Here is a 13,480-nt window from a genome sequence, read left to right as displayed (position 1 = left end):
TAAGTTTATAGCGTTGGTAAGATGTTATACTTTAATCTCTTACTATGTAATTAACATAAAAAATATGAAATTAAGAAAATTAGACTTGATTTTATAATTTAATTTAATATTAAATTACTATGTAATTTAATTTAGTTTATTTTATTTTTCTTAATTAGCATTGGTTTTTTTAATGCATTTTCAACTTTTGCAACATTAATTATTAATTAATTAATAATATTTAAAATAATATAAGAGAGTAGGGAAGTGAGCTTAGTCTAATGGCTTCCTTGGGCCCCAAATAAACGCTAATCATGGAGTCCTTGGCCCCAAAAAGAGCATATCTTTTCACCAAGGCCCAGCCCACTATCATATTAAGTTTCTTAGCAAATTGTAATTTCATTACATTTTGAGGACCAATCAGGTAATTTCAGTAGATTCATCTCGTTCTTTGAAGCAGTTAAAACCCTAATCTCTTTAATTCCCAATCGAAGCATTTCCAGTTTTTCCACTTCCCCTCAATCGGCACCAAATTTTGTATCTTTATTTTAAATTTCTTCACTGATTATTTCTCACTTTGATCTTCGATTGAGAAAAATCACTTCTTTTTCAATGACGCTTTTTCTCTCTTTTCCTTGGTTTTTTTTATAAATAAATCCCTATGAAGAATTAATCCCAGAAATAAATTAAAAGTAGTGGACCGATTTATTTCCACTGACGAATTTCCAATTCCGAGGGATGATTAACATTTCAGCTGGTTTTGTTAATTTTTTTATAAAATCAAAGTACAAATTTCATATTTTTGTATCTCAATGATGTTTGGATATATTTCATGTTAAAAGTAGCCTGATTTATTGATGATAATTCCATATCTGAGAGATGCCCATGCTTGCCCTTTCCGGGTTTTCATTGTTATGTCTTGAATAATCTCTTTTTTTTTTTAATTAACTCAGTTGTTGATTAAACAAATGTCATTTTTTTATTAAAAAAATTATTTTTTTAATAAAAGTTTGCATCCCTATGATGAATTTCTATTGAATTTTATAAGTTGATAGGCCTGACTTGCTCTGAAGAATAGGTAATTTTGAGGGATGTTAATCTTCTTCTTTTCTTCTTAATTTCATCTCACTTTTAATCTTGATACGTTGAAGATTATTTTGTTTTTTGCTCTGTTTTTAAGGGATGGGCATATCTTAACTATGCTTATTAGATAATCTAATTATATTTAGTAATATGCTTCTTGATTTTATCTTTTGGATTGGAATTTGACTTGCATCCCTGTGAAGAGTAATCATGTAAATTAAAAGTAGTGGGCTGATTTTGATTGATGATTAATGCATCTGAGGGATGCATACTCTTAATTTGTCAGAAAAAAACTGATTATTTTATTTAATTTCTATCAATATGCTTGAAGCTTGAGATTCACGTTTTGTTGTTATTCTCCTTGAAAATGGCTGGTTATGAGCTGTTTCAGAAGTGATTCTTTGTCTTTGTAAATCTGGAAAATTGTTTAGATTAAGTACTTGCTTCTCAGCCTGTGTCTTTTGTGTATTTATTAGTTCTTTGCATCCCTATGATGATGGATATGCATGTTAAGAGCATGTTATGAGGATGGATGCTTTGAATTGTTATTCTCTAGAAAAAAGCGTTTAATTGGGAAAAAGGGTCTAATGAACTTGAATTTTCATCATGTTTGTTCCATGTGCTTGCTAACAGGCTGTAGAAATGGACATTCTTGGCTATTTTGACATTCTTGACTATTTTGATAATGAAGATTTGTCAATTTGGTTGAGCAAATGCATAGGAAAAAGATTGAAAGAACCCAACTCATGCGCTGGAGGCCAGAGTACAACGGCCGGAGAAGTTTTGAAGTTGTAAAAGAGTGGATGTATGATGTTAGAGATGTAGAAAGTGTTAAAAAAGCTCAAGAATTTTGCTGTCTATATGATGTATTTTGTTCATTCTATTTGATGTGGAAAGTGTTAGAAGTTTAATATTGGTATGCAAATTGCATAAGCTTTTTTTTTTATTTTTTTGAAGAGCACAAATTGCGTAAGATTGAAGTGCAAATTGAGAAAATGATTCTTTCCCTCTTCCGTTGGACTCACCCTGTCACCCACTGTATGTAAAAACACAAAGTTTTGAGGCTGAAAAAGCTTTCCTAAAAGGAAGCCCGCATTTGTAATCTTCTAATGAACAAATTAGTTGAAGTAAAGGGGAATAATCATTTGGTTCGAGTAGGATTTATTACAGCTGCAGCCACCAACCAATCCAATTCCCCATGGCATCAGCTGCATGCTCCATGCAATTAAAAACAAACGGTTGAATATGAATCGCCCTGCCTTGAATCACTCCACACGGTTCAAATGAACATCTCATTCCGGCTTTAGCTTCTTCCTCAAAAATTCATAGATTGCATCTTCTTCACTCTGTCACCTCTGCCTTCTCAGCTTTGTCTTCAAGTCGTCACTGGTATGTTTTTGTTTGTCGCTATTTTTTTTTTTTTGGTTGAAAAAGAAAGACATTTCAAAGGCACACACATAAGCATCACATGGCATCATCACATTGTCATCATCTAGTTGATAATATGCAAGCACAACACAGTAACCCAAATGTTTGGGGATTTTATTGACAATCACAGTCACTGACTCACATGAACCAATCGGCTAAAGGTAGTAGATACCACCAAAGGGGGCATGCCCCAAGCTTTTTATTTAGTAGTAGCTATTATGGCATGAACTCCATTCAGAGATTTACAACCAGTCTGATTTACTCATCATTGTCATCATGGCGCCTGTGGTGGTGGTGCTCATAGCGGTGATGCTTCTTTTCTTCGTCATCATCAGAGTTGTCATCCCTAAATTTCTTGCTGCCATAACCTTCATCACCACCATAACCATGACTCTTCCTCTTTTCATCATCCGAATCCTCATTTTTCCTCCCATAACTCGGCTTCCTATACCCTCCTTCCTCTTCATCCGATCTCTCATAATTTGGTTTCGTTTCAGCACGGTGTGTAGCAACTTAGATTGATTGGTATAGTGTGTAGTAATTTAGGATTTTGATGCATGGCGTGTAATAATTTAAGATTTTTAAGTTTGACATGTAATAATTTAAAAATTTTAGGCATGACGTGTAGCAATCAAAGGTTTTTAAATATGACGTAGAATAACTTAGTTATTAGACATAGCGTGTAAAAATATTGTATTTCTTCTACATGACAGGTAACAATATTAATTTTTTTGTAAACGACATGTAGTTTTTTTGAGTTAACTGTTCATTACGTGTAGCTTACAACTGTTTTCTATTACAGATAGATTTTAGAGAGTACAAGAACCTTGAAACTTTGCTTGTTGTTCCGAAGGACAAGTGGGCTTTATTAACATCCACTGTAAGTGGTCACACTTACAATATATAGAAAGGATACTTATAGAGGTAGGGGAGTACAATGCAGTGAAGGTTACGTGCTTCGGGATGCTGCTGGACGTATATCCACAGGGTTTTTTCTGCTCCGGTCTCCTGCAGAACATCATGCAACGCATAATCACTGAACCCGACACAATGGAGCATGAGTTCTGGTTTGCTATAGGCAAGACCAAGGCACGTTTCTCCAAGCGTGAGTTTTGCCTTGTGACAGGATTGAAGTTCGGCCCCATGACAGATGTTTTCTCACGTCCTTACGAGCTAGTCCCTGGAGGAATTCACTCCAGATACTGGAAAGGGAAGAATGTGAAGTTGCTAAAGGTGCTTGAGAGGTTCCAAAAAGGCAAATTTAAGCAGCCAGGAGATGCAACAAAGATTGCTCTTGTCTTGCTCATAAATAATATTTTATTCGGACAAGATTATAGAAGATGTGTAACGCTATGGCTATTAATGTTGGTCGAGGACATTGAAGCCTGGAATGTATTCTCATGGGGTCACTATGTATGGAGGTTGACTACGGACTATTTATTGAGGGGGTTCGAAGTTCCTCCGGTAACGTCAGAGAAGCCTAAACTTTTCCGCTACAACCTATACGGATTTGTATGGGCGATACAGGTAATGTTGCCTTATGTTTTCCATTTTTCTTTTCACATAACATTTTATTAATGCATGTTGTGTAACATTTAAGTGATTATAACATTTATAATTGACTGGCAGTTCTGAGCAATGGAAGCCATTCCTGCTTTTGAAACTTAATTGCCTTACACGTTAAGAAAGACAACGTTTATCCACGAATGTGTAAATGGGAGTGCAAGCCAAAGCCGACGTTGTTCTACCAAGCGGTGAAAAATGTAGAGTCCACTCAGCAGGTGAGCAAAACGCTACTTATTTTTTATTGTCATATGTGAACTATTTTTCAAACTAATTACAATGTATGTTTTGTGCAGTTGTGGGCACACCACATCTTGGAACCCACCCCGGAGGAGGAAGCAATGCCATATTGGGTTGACATAACTGTCCCTCTGTCTAAGGGACATCAATACGTTCCAATATGGCATTTGAAGGATCGAGTTGCATGGGGTGTCGATTTAAGAGAGAAGAGGAGAGCATTGAAGCAGAAAAGAGCTAGTGATGGCGTTAAGCGGAGGCACATTGACGTATCTGGAGAGGACAACCAGTCATGCCCTCATTTGATGGACGAGGAGGACGACGAGGTCGATGTCACTCCAGCTGCTCAATCTCAGAGGCACATGCCGCCGCCTCCTCAGACGCACACAGCATCGCCAACAACATCAGTTGCCCGTCGTCGTACATCAGCACGAGTGCCACCTCATCGCTTCGTTCACATCGCCCAACCGTCGGTAAGGACAGTTCTTTGTATAACCAACAATCCCTTGTTTTACAATTGATTAACATCTTATTCGATCTTATTGCAGTTGCAAAGGGGGAAGGCAAATGACGATGTGGTCAGAATGCGTGACTTGAGACGAGCTGTGGGCAATCTGAGGCGACTATGGAAGGAGGACATGCAATCAATAGAGGAGCGGCTAAGGCAGGAGTGGAAAAAGGACATGCAGGCACTGGAGGACCGGCTTGTACATCGGCCTCTCAACTTCTCAGCAATCACTAACGTATAAGCTTCTAGCTTCTGTTGTTTTTTTCACGTAGCATTTAGGATGTATTTGAGTTTTTTGTACTGTTTTCTAGGATGTATATGTTTCAATGCCATATTGCTTGAAAACGTATTTTTTAACCTGTTTGCTATTCTAATTTTTCTCATTGTGTAGGGTGAGTTTACCGGTCAACACGATAGAACACCCAACGATGATGGCAATACCCACGGGGTTCATGGCAGTGGTGACGGTGTTGATGGTGATAGTGGTGGCAACTAGCAACTAGTAAAAACTCTCCTTCCTTGCCTCTTTTCTTGTCGTTTTCTAGTTGCTAAGATATCCTCTCTTTTTTTACACTGCTGGTTTCTTTCATGATATTCTCCTTTTTTTTAACCAAAGTTTTTTTTTTTTTTTTCATGTTTGTGAAATTTATTATAGTAATTAATAATTAAAAATAATTATATAAAATTCTTAATGTGAAACTCGTTTTTCTACAGGACAAGGTCTGTGATATATGTGGTGATGTTGGCTTTCAGGAACTGATTATAACTTGCTCCCAATGCTCTATCGGGCGTCACAAGTAAGATTACCATCACTCAATCTTAAGTTTTAATGCTTGTAATCAATTAAATTAAGAAGTAGATTTCTTGCTTGATTCATATGTAGTTTATTTGTTTGACTTTCAATTCTGAAATAAATGTTCATTCTTTTGGAAGGTATTGCAAGCAGGCTTTAGTGATGGATGTGCTTGAAGATTGGGTTTGTGAAGTATGTCTGAAAGCAGTACCATCACATTGAACATGATAGCATCCAGACTTGAAGCTAAAAACAGAAGGCAAGGGCCAGAGCCTAAGTATGTATTTGATTCAGTATATATTATAAGGTGGATCACTGTATCAAGGCTGTCAATTCACGACCCCACTACAAGCAATATATATGTTGCAACTGTCAAACATGGATGTGGATAACTTCTGCAACTTCTACAATAGAGAATCATATTGTTCATATTGTTTGTAAGCTGAACACAAATGAAAATCAGCCTTTCTTGTATTTGATAGATATGAAAAACAGTGTCTGCTGACTGCTGGGAAAATGAACTTGTTTCACACATTTTGGCATAAAGGTCTGATCTCAATATTCTCTTCCTATAACTTATGACAAATGCTGTCAATCACTCCCATCCTATATAATGTTGGAATCTAACTATTCTAATAAGCAAGGGTTAGACACCATGAAAATACTCCAAAGAACATGTACCCTTCAACTATAAATTAAACCTAGAGAGATTAATAGAGTAACGTTTAGCCACACAATTCACTTTTTTAACTTGCTAAGATGGTTTTTAACATATATTAAACCAAAAGAGAGTAGCCTCAGAGTATGAAAAATCCCAGATTATATATCTGACTATGAAGTCACCACCCATTCACTGCGTAACAAAGAAGACAATTGCATATCAGGTTTTACCATAGAGAAGCTTGAAGTAATTAGAGCTATTGTTTTGACTGAGATGAATACCAACTAAAAACATAAGTTTACATGAAACATGTTCTTTCATATCTAGCTGATGATCTACCACAGATTCTACTTCCATCAAGTTCAATCTGACTAATGATTCAGATATTGACAGAAAAATGACTAAACCAAGTTAGCTCATGTTGTTACCATTGACTTAGCTTTTCTTGCTGCTTTTATCTCAGCAACCAGTCTTTCCAGCCGGCTAATCCTTGCTTCGAGATCTAGCAATGTCAGTTTATCTTTATCGTGAGGCATTGAAGCATTGTTGCCTTTCTTCTTTCTTTTTGAGCTTTGGGCCACAAAACCTGCATTACGAACTTCCTTCTTCCATCTTGGATATTGTACTAGCTTTTTCAATTCTTTCAGTGGATAACCGAGATCAGAAGTGGCATTTTTACCTTTCTCCTTCAGTGTTAAAAGCCGGCGAGATCTCTTCAAAATCTTGCGATAGAAATCAGGTCGAGTTGAAGCAAATGTACCTTCCTTTGCTCTTTTTGATTTCCTTGTGTTTATTTCAGAACCCGGAAAGCCATTACCTTCACTCATCCTTAGCACATCCTTACTTACCACTTGCGGGCTCAACACTGATTGCTTCCACCACTCCAAGTACTGAGTAGTAACATCTGCCTCAAAAAGCCTGGGCGGAATATACAACTTCTCACCTTCAACAGACTTATTGTAATCAGCCCATGCAATCTCAGGAGTACCATTTGATCGGGGAACACAACCAGGAATATCCTGATCCATTCCAAATTGCAGTGCTACTCGATGTGGAAAGTACTGCTCTACACAGTCAAGTCCAACTAGCTCCGAAACCCTCAAGCATCGAGCAAATGACAGCAATTCATTATCTAACCTTGAATCAAGCAATATCCACATTGCATTGTCTCCATAAAACTTAGCACCATCACAGTTTGTTATTTTCCTAACATAAGGACGCCAAACAAACCTTTCCTCGGCTGAGTCTAGAACTGAGCACATATCTTGCACTTCGCAATTTAGGCCATGCCACAAAGCAAACCTTGGCTCACCATTTTTAATCAAATTAGGCCTCGGCTGTAAGTCCAAAAATCTCTCCCAGATCCAAACCTCGACTAGTGCAAGTGGTGACCAAAGGGTAATTGCTAGTGCAACATTTCCATCATCATAATTGGACTCTAACTGAGTTGAAGCAACAATATTTTGCTTTAACCAACTCAAATCTCTATAAATATTAGCAAGAACAGCAGGCGCAAGTGCAATTCTAGTCCCCCTAGCAAGGTGTATAGCAATAGAGAAAACACTTTCAACAACAGTATTATAAGACGATGGCAAAACAAACCTTGATAACCACAATGCAAGAAAAGCCTCATGCTTGACCGTGCTATCATCACTGTGCATGAATTTCCTCATCCATAAATACTGGCAGGCTTTTTCACATGTACTCTTGGAGATTTCTTTCTTTGCACTCTTAAGTTTCTCTCTTATCTCCTTCATTTCCGCTGTTTCAACAGGGGTAAAAACAGGGGACCCCAACACAGAATAACCCCCCAGGATCTTGACATCTTCCAATGTGATAGTTGCCTCACCCCAAGAGAAAATGAAACTTTTGGTTTCATGGCACCATTTTTCTGCAACCCCAAATAGCAAATCGTTGTTTCTTTCTATCTTATACGTAGAATTCATGATAGCTTCAAAAATACCAGCTTTCTTCCATGTGGACTCATGCAAAGAAGCCATCTTGACAACCCAAGTTTTCCAATCCTTTTGTGGGTATATCCAGCCATGGAACTTAACATCTAAAGGCCGTTTTTTGGGCTCAAAGGTGGTTAGTGAAGAGGGAAGATAATGTCTTGGGTGCTTACAAACTGTTGTTCCATCCATAGAGCCTGAGCCTATGGAAGGTTTGATGAAATGGCCCGTTCTCAGTTTAACGTTCTTACCAGCAGGTGAAACCATAAGCTCTACTCTTTCTTCGACAATGGAATTTGAGGAATCCTCCATTGTTAAGAAAGGAGTTTTTCTTGGCAAAAGAGTATCTTAGTTTCACTAAAAAGAGAGCTTTTGAAGGGTCAAGCCATGACTCGACTTTTGAGGAGACAGAAAGGTTCCTCCATGGTCTGTCTTTTTTGCATACTGGATTAAGACTATCCAGCCTCCCTTACAAGGACCTTAAATGCATTTTATCAGTAAAAGTGAACCAATCAGAATCTGGTAAAAAAATGATAAAAAAGGCAAAGCTATGGTTGGTTTTAATCGTACTGTCGAGATCTTGAGATCAGTTGGGTGGCATTTTGGTAAATATGACTGTTCCAAAGAGTGAATTTCGGCTGCAAAACTCTGTCTTTTCTAGTCACTTCTGAATAGCCAATGTCAGTCTCTGAATCAGTCAGTCCATGTAAAGTGGCAGGGATATAGGAAGCAATATGATACCGTTTGGTTTATGATATTCTTAGTGAATCCTTTGCCTCTACCTTTTATCTTTTAGGACTTTGTTTGCATCATCGGATCAATGGTCATCAAACACACTGATTTCTGTTTCCTTAGTTTCCTCCATGTGTTATAACTTATCATGTACAATAAAGGGATAGAATAAGAGGTTGTGAAAGTGAAAGTCACAGTCTTTACTTCCATTAATTGATTACTGATAAACCAGATACTGGTTGGTGAAAGACAAAAAAAAGTAGGAAGTGACAGCAAACAACCATTATTTGGTGTGGTTTTTTTTTATATAGAAAAATACCCATCATTGTCACTGGCTCTCCCTCTCTCTCGCCCACTTTCTCCTATCCTATGTGTGCGGATCCACTGTCCTGTATGGCTATGGAAATTGGATTGAGGCAGCCAGGCAGGTAATCATGCTCACTAACCTAAACCAGGAAGCCAAATTTTTATCCTGAAAATGAAAAGAAGTTAAAGATAAGCGAAAGTTGAAAGAAAATGGTTAGGTGGTCAAAGGCAGATGGGACCATATAGTCAGGATAATGTCACCTTCAATGCCTAGCTAAACAGGCTTTCTGAAAACCATTTTTTGTATAAGAATGTTTTTCTGTATGCCTAACATTTAGCAATATATAAGAATTAAATCTTTGAGGCAAACTAAGAAGTTATCATGTCCAATCTACATATAATTTTCAATATCCAATTAGACATGATTTTGGCCTGAAAATATTTGGCTCTAAGCTTCACCATTTCCTTAAAGTTGTCAAATTGAACCATGAATTTTCTTCTAGCAAGCCAATGAAGCTGTTTTTGATTATTATCATTTCTCAGGTTCGGTGGCAGTTAAATGTGTGTATTAATGGGAACTTTATTACTCTAATTATATGGTAAGTTTGCCACAGAAAGGAAGTAAAATTCTGTACTTTCAGTTATTCAGTCACAAGCAACATCCAATAGTCATGTTTAGCAAGTAGTGGCCTTTTTGCACGGCTGAAAGAGGGTGGTTTGTTTTTGGTTTTACAGCAATTTTTAAACCTCTAGACTGTTCAAATGTTTCCACCATTTTCACGGTCTTTGGTTTTCTTTCCTCTTATTGTGTTTTCAAAAAATGGCAAAAGAACACTCTCATTCCATTTTTCAACTATCTAGAGATGAAAAATTGATATGTCCCAAAGATAGGAAAACCTTGGTGAGAACTGCCAGGTTCCTGAAACCATGTGTCCAAACTGTGTCACGAGCTGTTACGGTTCCCAACACTCCTTTGTTGTTTGATATCTTCTCTCAAAACCTTAAACAGTGGCCTGAAAATATCGACATAAAAGGCTGGCATGTTTCGCAAAAACGTTGGGAAGAATGGGTTGATAGGATGGCTGGACAATTTGGTGCCTTGTGGAACCTGACAGGCATATGCGATGCCATCATGAGTTCTAGATATGAAATCAGGTGTAACAAGGTTTTGATTCTTGGGTTGGTTGAGTTTTGGTGTTCTGAAACTAATACATTTGTTTTTCCATGGGGAGAAGCTACTGTTACTCTTGAAGATGTGATGATTCTTGGAGGGTTTTCAACACTCGGAGAGTCGGTCAGAAGACCTCTAGAAGGGAAATCGGTGAAAATTGAGGAAGAGTTGAACAGGAAACGTTTGATCATGTCAAGAAACAAGTCAAGGAAGGCTACTTATGGTTGTTGGATAGAGCATTTCATGGAAGAAGAAAGGGAATATGAACATGTGGCATTTTTGTCACTCTGGCTGTCAAGGTATGTTTTCCCTTCTCTGCCTGAGAAAATTGTCGCTAAGCATGTTTTTCCAGTTGCCATTCATTTGTCTTCAAATACAAGAATGGTACTTGCCCCAGCAGTTCTTGCAAGCCTTTACAAAAATCTGACATTGTTGAAAAATCAAGCACTGTCTTCTCGTGAGGAAATGTCAATGACTGCTTCACGTCCATTGAGACTTCTGCAATTATAGGCTTTTGAGCGGTTTCCTTCTCTTGGTCCAGGTATTCCTAATACCCTCAAGCCTGGAGAGCCTAGAGCTGCTCGATTTCATAGACTGAATGCAAAAATTAGCCTGCCACTTGTTAGATCAGTGCTTAGATTGCCAGATAATTTTAGGTGGCGGCCATATATTGCTGATTTGAAAACCTGGGGTCATCCATCCTATTACAAAGAGACTAAATTCTTAGCTTTTGACTATACTGACCCAGATGAGGACCTAAATTCTTTTGCTAGATGCTTGCATACCTCTTTGTTAGTTGGACTAGATTGTAAAGAAGAGTATTTGCCGCACAGGGTGGCAATGCAGTTTGGATCCGATCAAGATCTTCCCGCTGCCTTCCCTGTTTGTAGCATGTCATGGGAGAATGCTAGGTTTACTGTTCCGCCAAGGTCATTTGAGCCCTGTGCATCAGTTAGGTACTTCAATTGGTGGATTAGATCTAAGTTGGCTCGAACAGCAGCTTTGAGGGATGTCAAAAGAATGCAGAATAGAAGCTCACAGTCAGTTCTGGCTAAAAGAAATGTGGAAAAGTCCCCCCCTTCAATTGAATTTGGTGTAAAGAAACCAAAGACATTAGTATCAAAGCTTTCAACAAAAGCTGAAACTGAAGGATGTTGTTCCTCATTTGCAAATGAATATGCAGCCAAAACTGGAACACAAATGATTCGGGATTATCCTGATGAGCATTACTACCAAATGTGCTCACTGCGCCAGAAGATAGAACCACATGTGTTACCACCAGTTTGGGTGGAAAGGACCGAAGTTAATTCCAAAGGTTTGAGAGCAATGTGTAGTTTGAAAACTACTGACTCATTTTCTCAAGTTTCTGCTGATAACAACAGCAAAGAGAGCCATGCCTCAGTCAATTCTGAATTGTTGTCCTCTAAGATCAAGAGACAGGCATATAAAGCGTATGATGATACAGAACGCTTGCAGCATGTTTCTGGCACCCCAAATAAAAGAGCTGGCCTTCGCAAAGCTTCACCATGCTGCCAATATCGAACCACTGGTTCCCCAACTTCAATAGTAGCTAATGGAAATTTGAGAAAGAGAAAGTTCTCCTTCACAATTGCAGGAAGAAGCAAAGCAGCCACTCTGCCTGTTGATGGCACTGCTGAAGGACAAACGAATGCTGGTGGTTCTGACCAAAAACTTAAGAGGATTGTTAAAGAAGGGAGGAAGGCAGTGGATGTAACTGAGCATAAAGCAGGAGTTGAATGGAAGAAAAGATTTGAAGGATCACTTAAAGGTATTGGTAAAGAAAGCAAGACAAGAATGGTTGAAGGGTTTCACAAGAACTCTGAAAATGTTACCATCAAAGACACGATTTCAGGTTCACTTCTGAAATTTGGACTAGAATTAGAAGGAAGGCTAAGGAGAGTGGAGAAACTGGCAGGGATAAGCCCAAAATGAAGAACAAGGAAAACCAGAAACAGAAGAAACATACAGTTCTCTGATTTTTCTTCTTCATGCTAAGCTCTCATCCTCATTTCATTTTGTCTCCTCTAGTTATTGAAGTGGACTCTGAACTTCTTTGTTTAAAACTAATACAGTCATTTTGTAATGTTTACTTGTTTTATTATGCTTGAACCTGGATAATTTAATGAATTTTTCTCTTACATTATGCAGGTGTTAAATTTTAGAAGATCCTACTACCTTCATATTCTATAACATTTACGTAGCTCGAAATGTTTTAAGGTTATTAACATGAGTTATTGCATTACGCCAGTAAATTGTGAATTTGATGCTGATAACCACTTCAAAGGCGACTTTCCATATAAAAATCCAATCATATTGACTGTTTATCTGTTCAAATATTTTTAACCAAAGTGGTTAGTTTAGCATTCAATATCTGGAAAGTAACACAGAATTAAAATGAATACATTCAGAATTAATTAAGCAGTGTGGCATTGTCGGGTTAGACCATTTGATTCCATAGCATTGCTTTACAAGTTTAAGATCAGATTTGCAAACTGCAAGGCAGGACATGCAAAACTACAGAAACAAATAGTTAGTGTGCAAGCTAACTTCAACCTGAACGTCAAAACCCATATTTTTCTTTAAGAAATAGTCATTTGACTAGGATGTATAAAGCTCTCTCTCTTGAAGCAATTTGAAACTGAACAATTGGTGATTCAAGCATTGCATATGCTACCATTTGAGTGTAATGGTACAAAACCATTAGCAGATTGGTATAAAGGTTGAAAATATTAGAAAACCAAACCCTTTCAGGATTTCCTCAAATGGATCCAAATTATCTTCAGGCCTAAGTATGAAGGAGTTTTAATGGTGTGTCATGGCATTCTTGCTATTCCAGGGAGTCAAACATACCCTTTTGACTGCAGTGATACTTTCTGTAATTCCTTAGCAGAAACCATCCCATCTTTGTTAAATATTTTTGTCATATGTGTGGGGTTTTATCCCAATTATTATAACAATAAAGAAGGCATCCTAGTAAACATAAAATTAGGCCCAAGGTCTGAACTCTAAAGGCTGCATTTTGTTTCCTTCCTAAACCACACAAATC

General features: G+C 37.7%; 4 protein-coding genes and 3 non-coding genes across 8 annotated transcripts; 6 read left to right on the top strand and 1 right to left on the bottom strand.

The window, feature by feature from the left end:
- The first annotated feature begins 409 nt into the window (after positions 1–409).
- LOC110419307 (uncharacterized) lies at positions 410–6,085 on the top strand. 2 transcript variants are annotated; one of them, XR_002445453.1, is made up of 8 exons: positions 410–2,451; positions 3,293–4,017; positions 4,120–4,271; positions 4,350–4,763; positions 4,839–5,033; positions 5,190–5,300; positions 5,513–5,595; positions 5,732–6,085. XR_002445453.1 is itself a non-coding variant. In XM_021432301.1 (6 exons), exons 3-6 carry the CDS (start codon positions 4,197–4,199, stop codon positions 5,292–5,294), a joined length of 789 nt encoding a protein of 262 aa, XP_021287976.1. In that variant the 5' UTR covers positions 410–2,451; positions 3,293–4,017; positions 4,120–4,196; the 3' UTR covers positions 5,295–5,398. The 2 variants fall into 2 exon arrangements, 1 of the variants encoding a protein (XP_021287976.1); XM_021432301.1 differs by lacking the exons at positions 5,513–5,595; positions 5,732–6,085 and having other exon boundaries at positions 5,190–5,398.
- Positions 634–720, top strand: LOC149527040 (small nucleolar RNA R21). Its single transcript, XR_016351439.1, has one exon. It is a non-coding gene; the product is annotated as a small nucleolar RNA R21 (small nucleolar RNA).
- Positions 785–861, top strand: LOC149527039 (small nucleolar RNA R21). Its single transcript, XR_016351440.1, has one exon. It is a non-coding gene; the product is annotated as a small nucleolar RNA R21 (small nucleolar RNA).
- LOC149527038 (small nucleolar RNA R21) lies at positions 1,253–1,329 on the top strand. Its single transcript, XR_016351438.1, has one exon. It is a non-coding gene; the product is annotated as a small nucleolar RNA R21 (small nucleolar RNA).
- LOC149527037 (K-box region protein (DUF1985)) lies at positions 3,541–4,125 on the top strand. Its single transcript, XM_089783948.1, has 2 exons — positions 3,541–4,017; positions 4,120–4,125. Exons 1-2 carry the CDS (start codon positions 3,541–3,543, stop codon positions 4,123–4,125), a joined length of 483 nt encoding a protein of 160 aa, XP_089640074.1.
- A 583-nt stretch (positions 6,086–6,668) lies between the features above and the next one.
- On the bottom strand, positions 6,669–8,516 carry LOC110418892 (serine/threonine-protein phosphatase 7 long form homolog). Its single transcript, XM_021431713.1, has one exon. It carries the CDS (start codon positions 8,514–8,516, stop codon positions 6,669–6,671), a length of 1,848 nt encoding a protein of 615 aa, XP_021287388.1.
- A 1,410-nt stretch (positions 8,517–9,926) lies between these two features.
- On the top strand, positions 9,927–12,542 carry LOC110419543 (uncharacterized). The gene is made up of 2 exons (XM_021432638.2): positions 9,927–10,712; positions 11,247–12,542. The coding sequence occupies exons 1-2, from the start codon at positions 10,063–10,065 to the stop codon at positions 12,364–12,366; spliced, it is 1,770 nt and encodes a 589-aa protein (XP_021288313.1). The 5' UTR covers positions 9,927–10,062; the 3' UTR covers positions 12,367–12,542.
- The last annotated feature ends 938 nt before the right edge of the window (positions 12,543–13,480 follow it).

This window comes from Theobroma umbraticum, unplaced genomic scaffold (genome assembly GCF_002168275.2).
Source record: "Theobroma umbraticum cultivar Fairchild unplaced genomic scaffold, ASM216827v3 scaffold_67.0, whole genome shotgun sequence".
Classification (NCBI taxonomy): domain Eukaryota; kingdom Viridiplantae; phylum Streptophyta; class Magnoliopsida; order Malvales; family Malvaceae; genus Theobroma; species Theobroma umbraticum.
The sequence above is the reverse complement of the archived record's forward strand: the minus strand, read 5'-3'. Positions and strand labels throughout refer to the sequence as shown.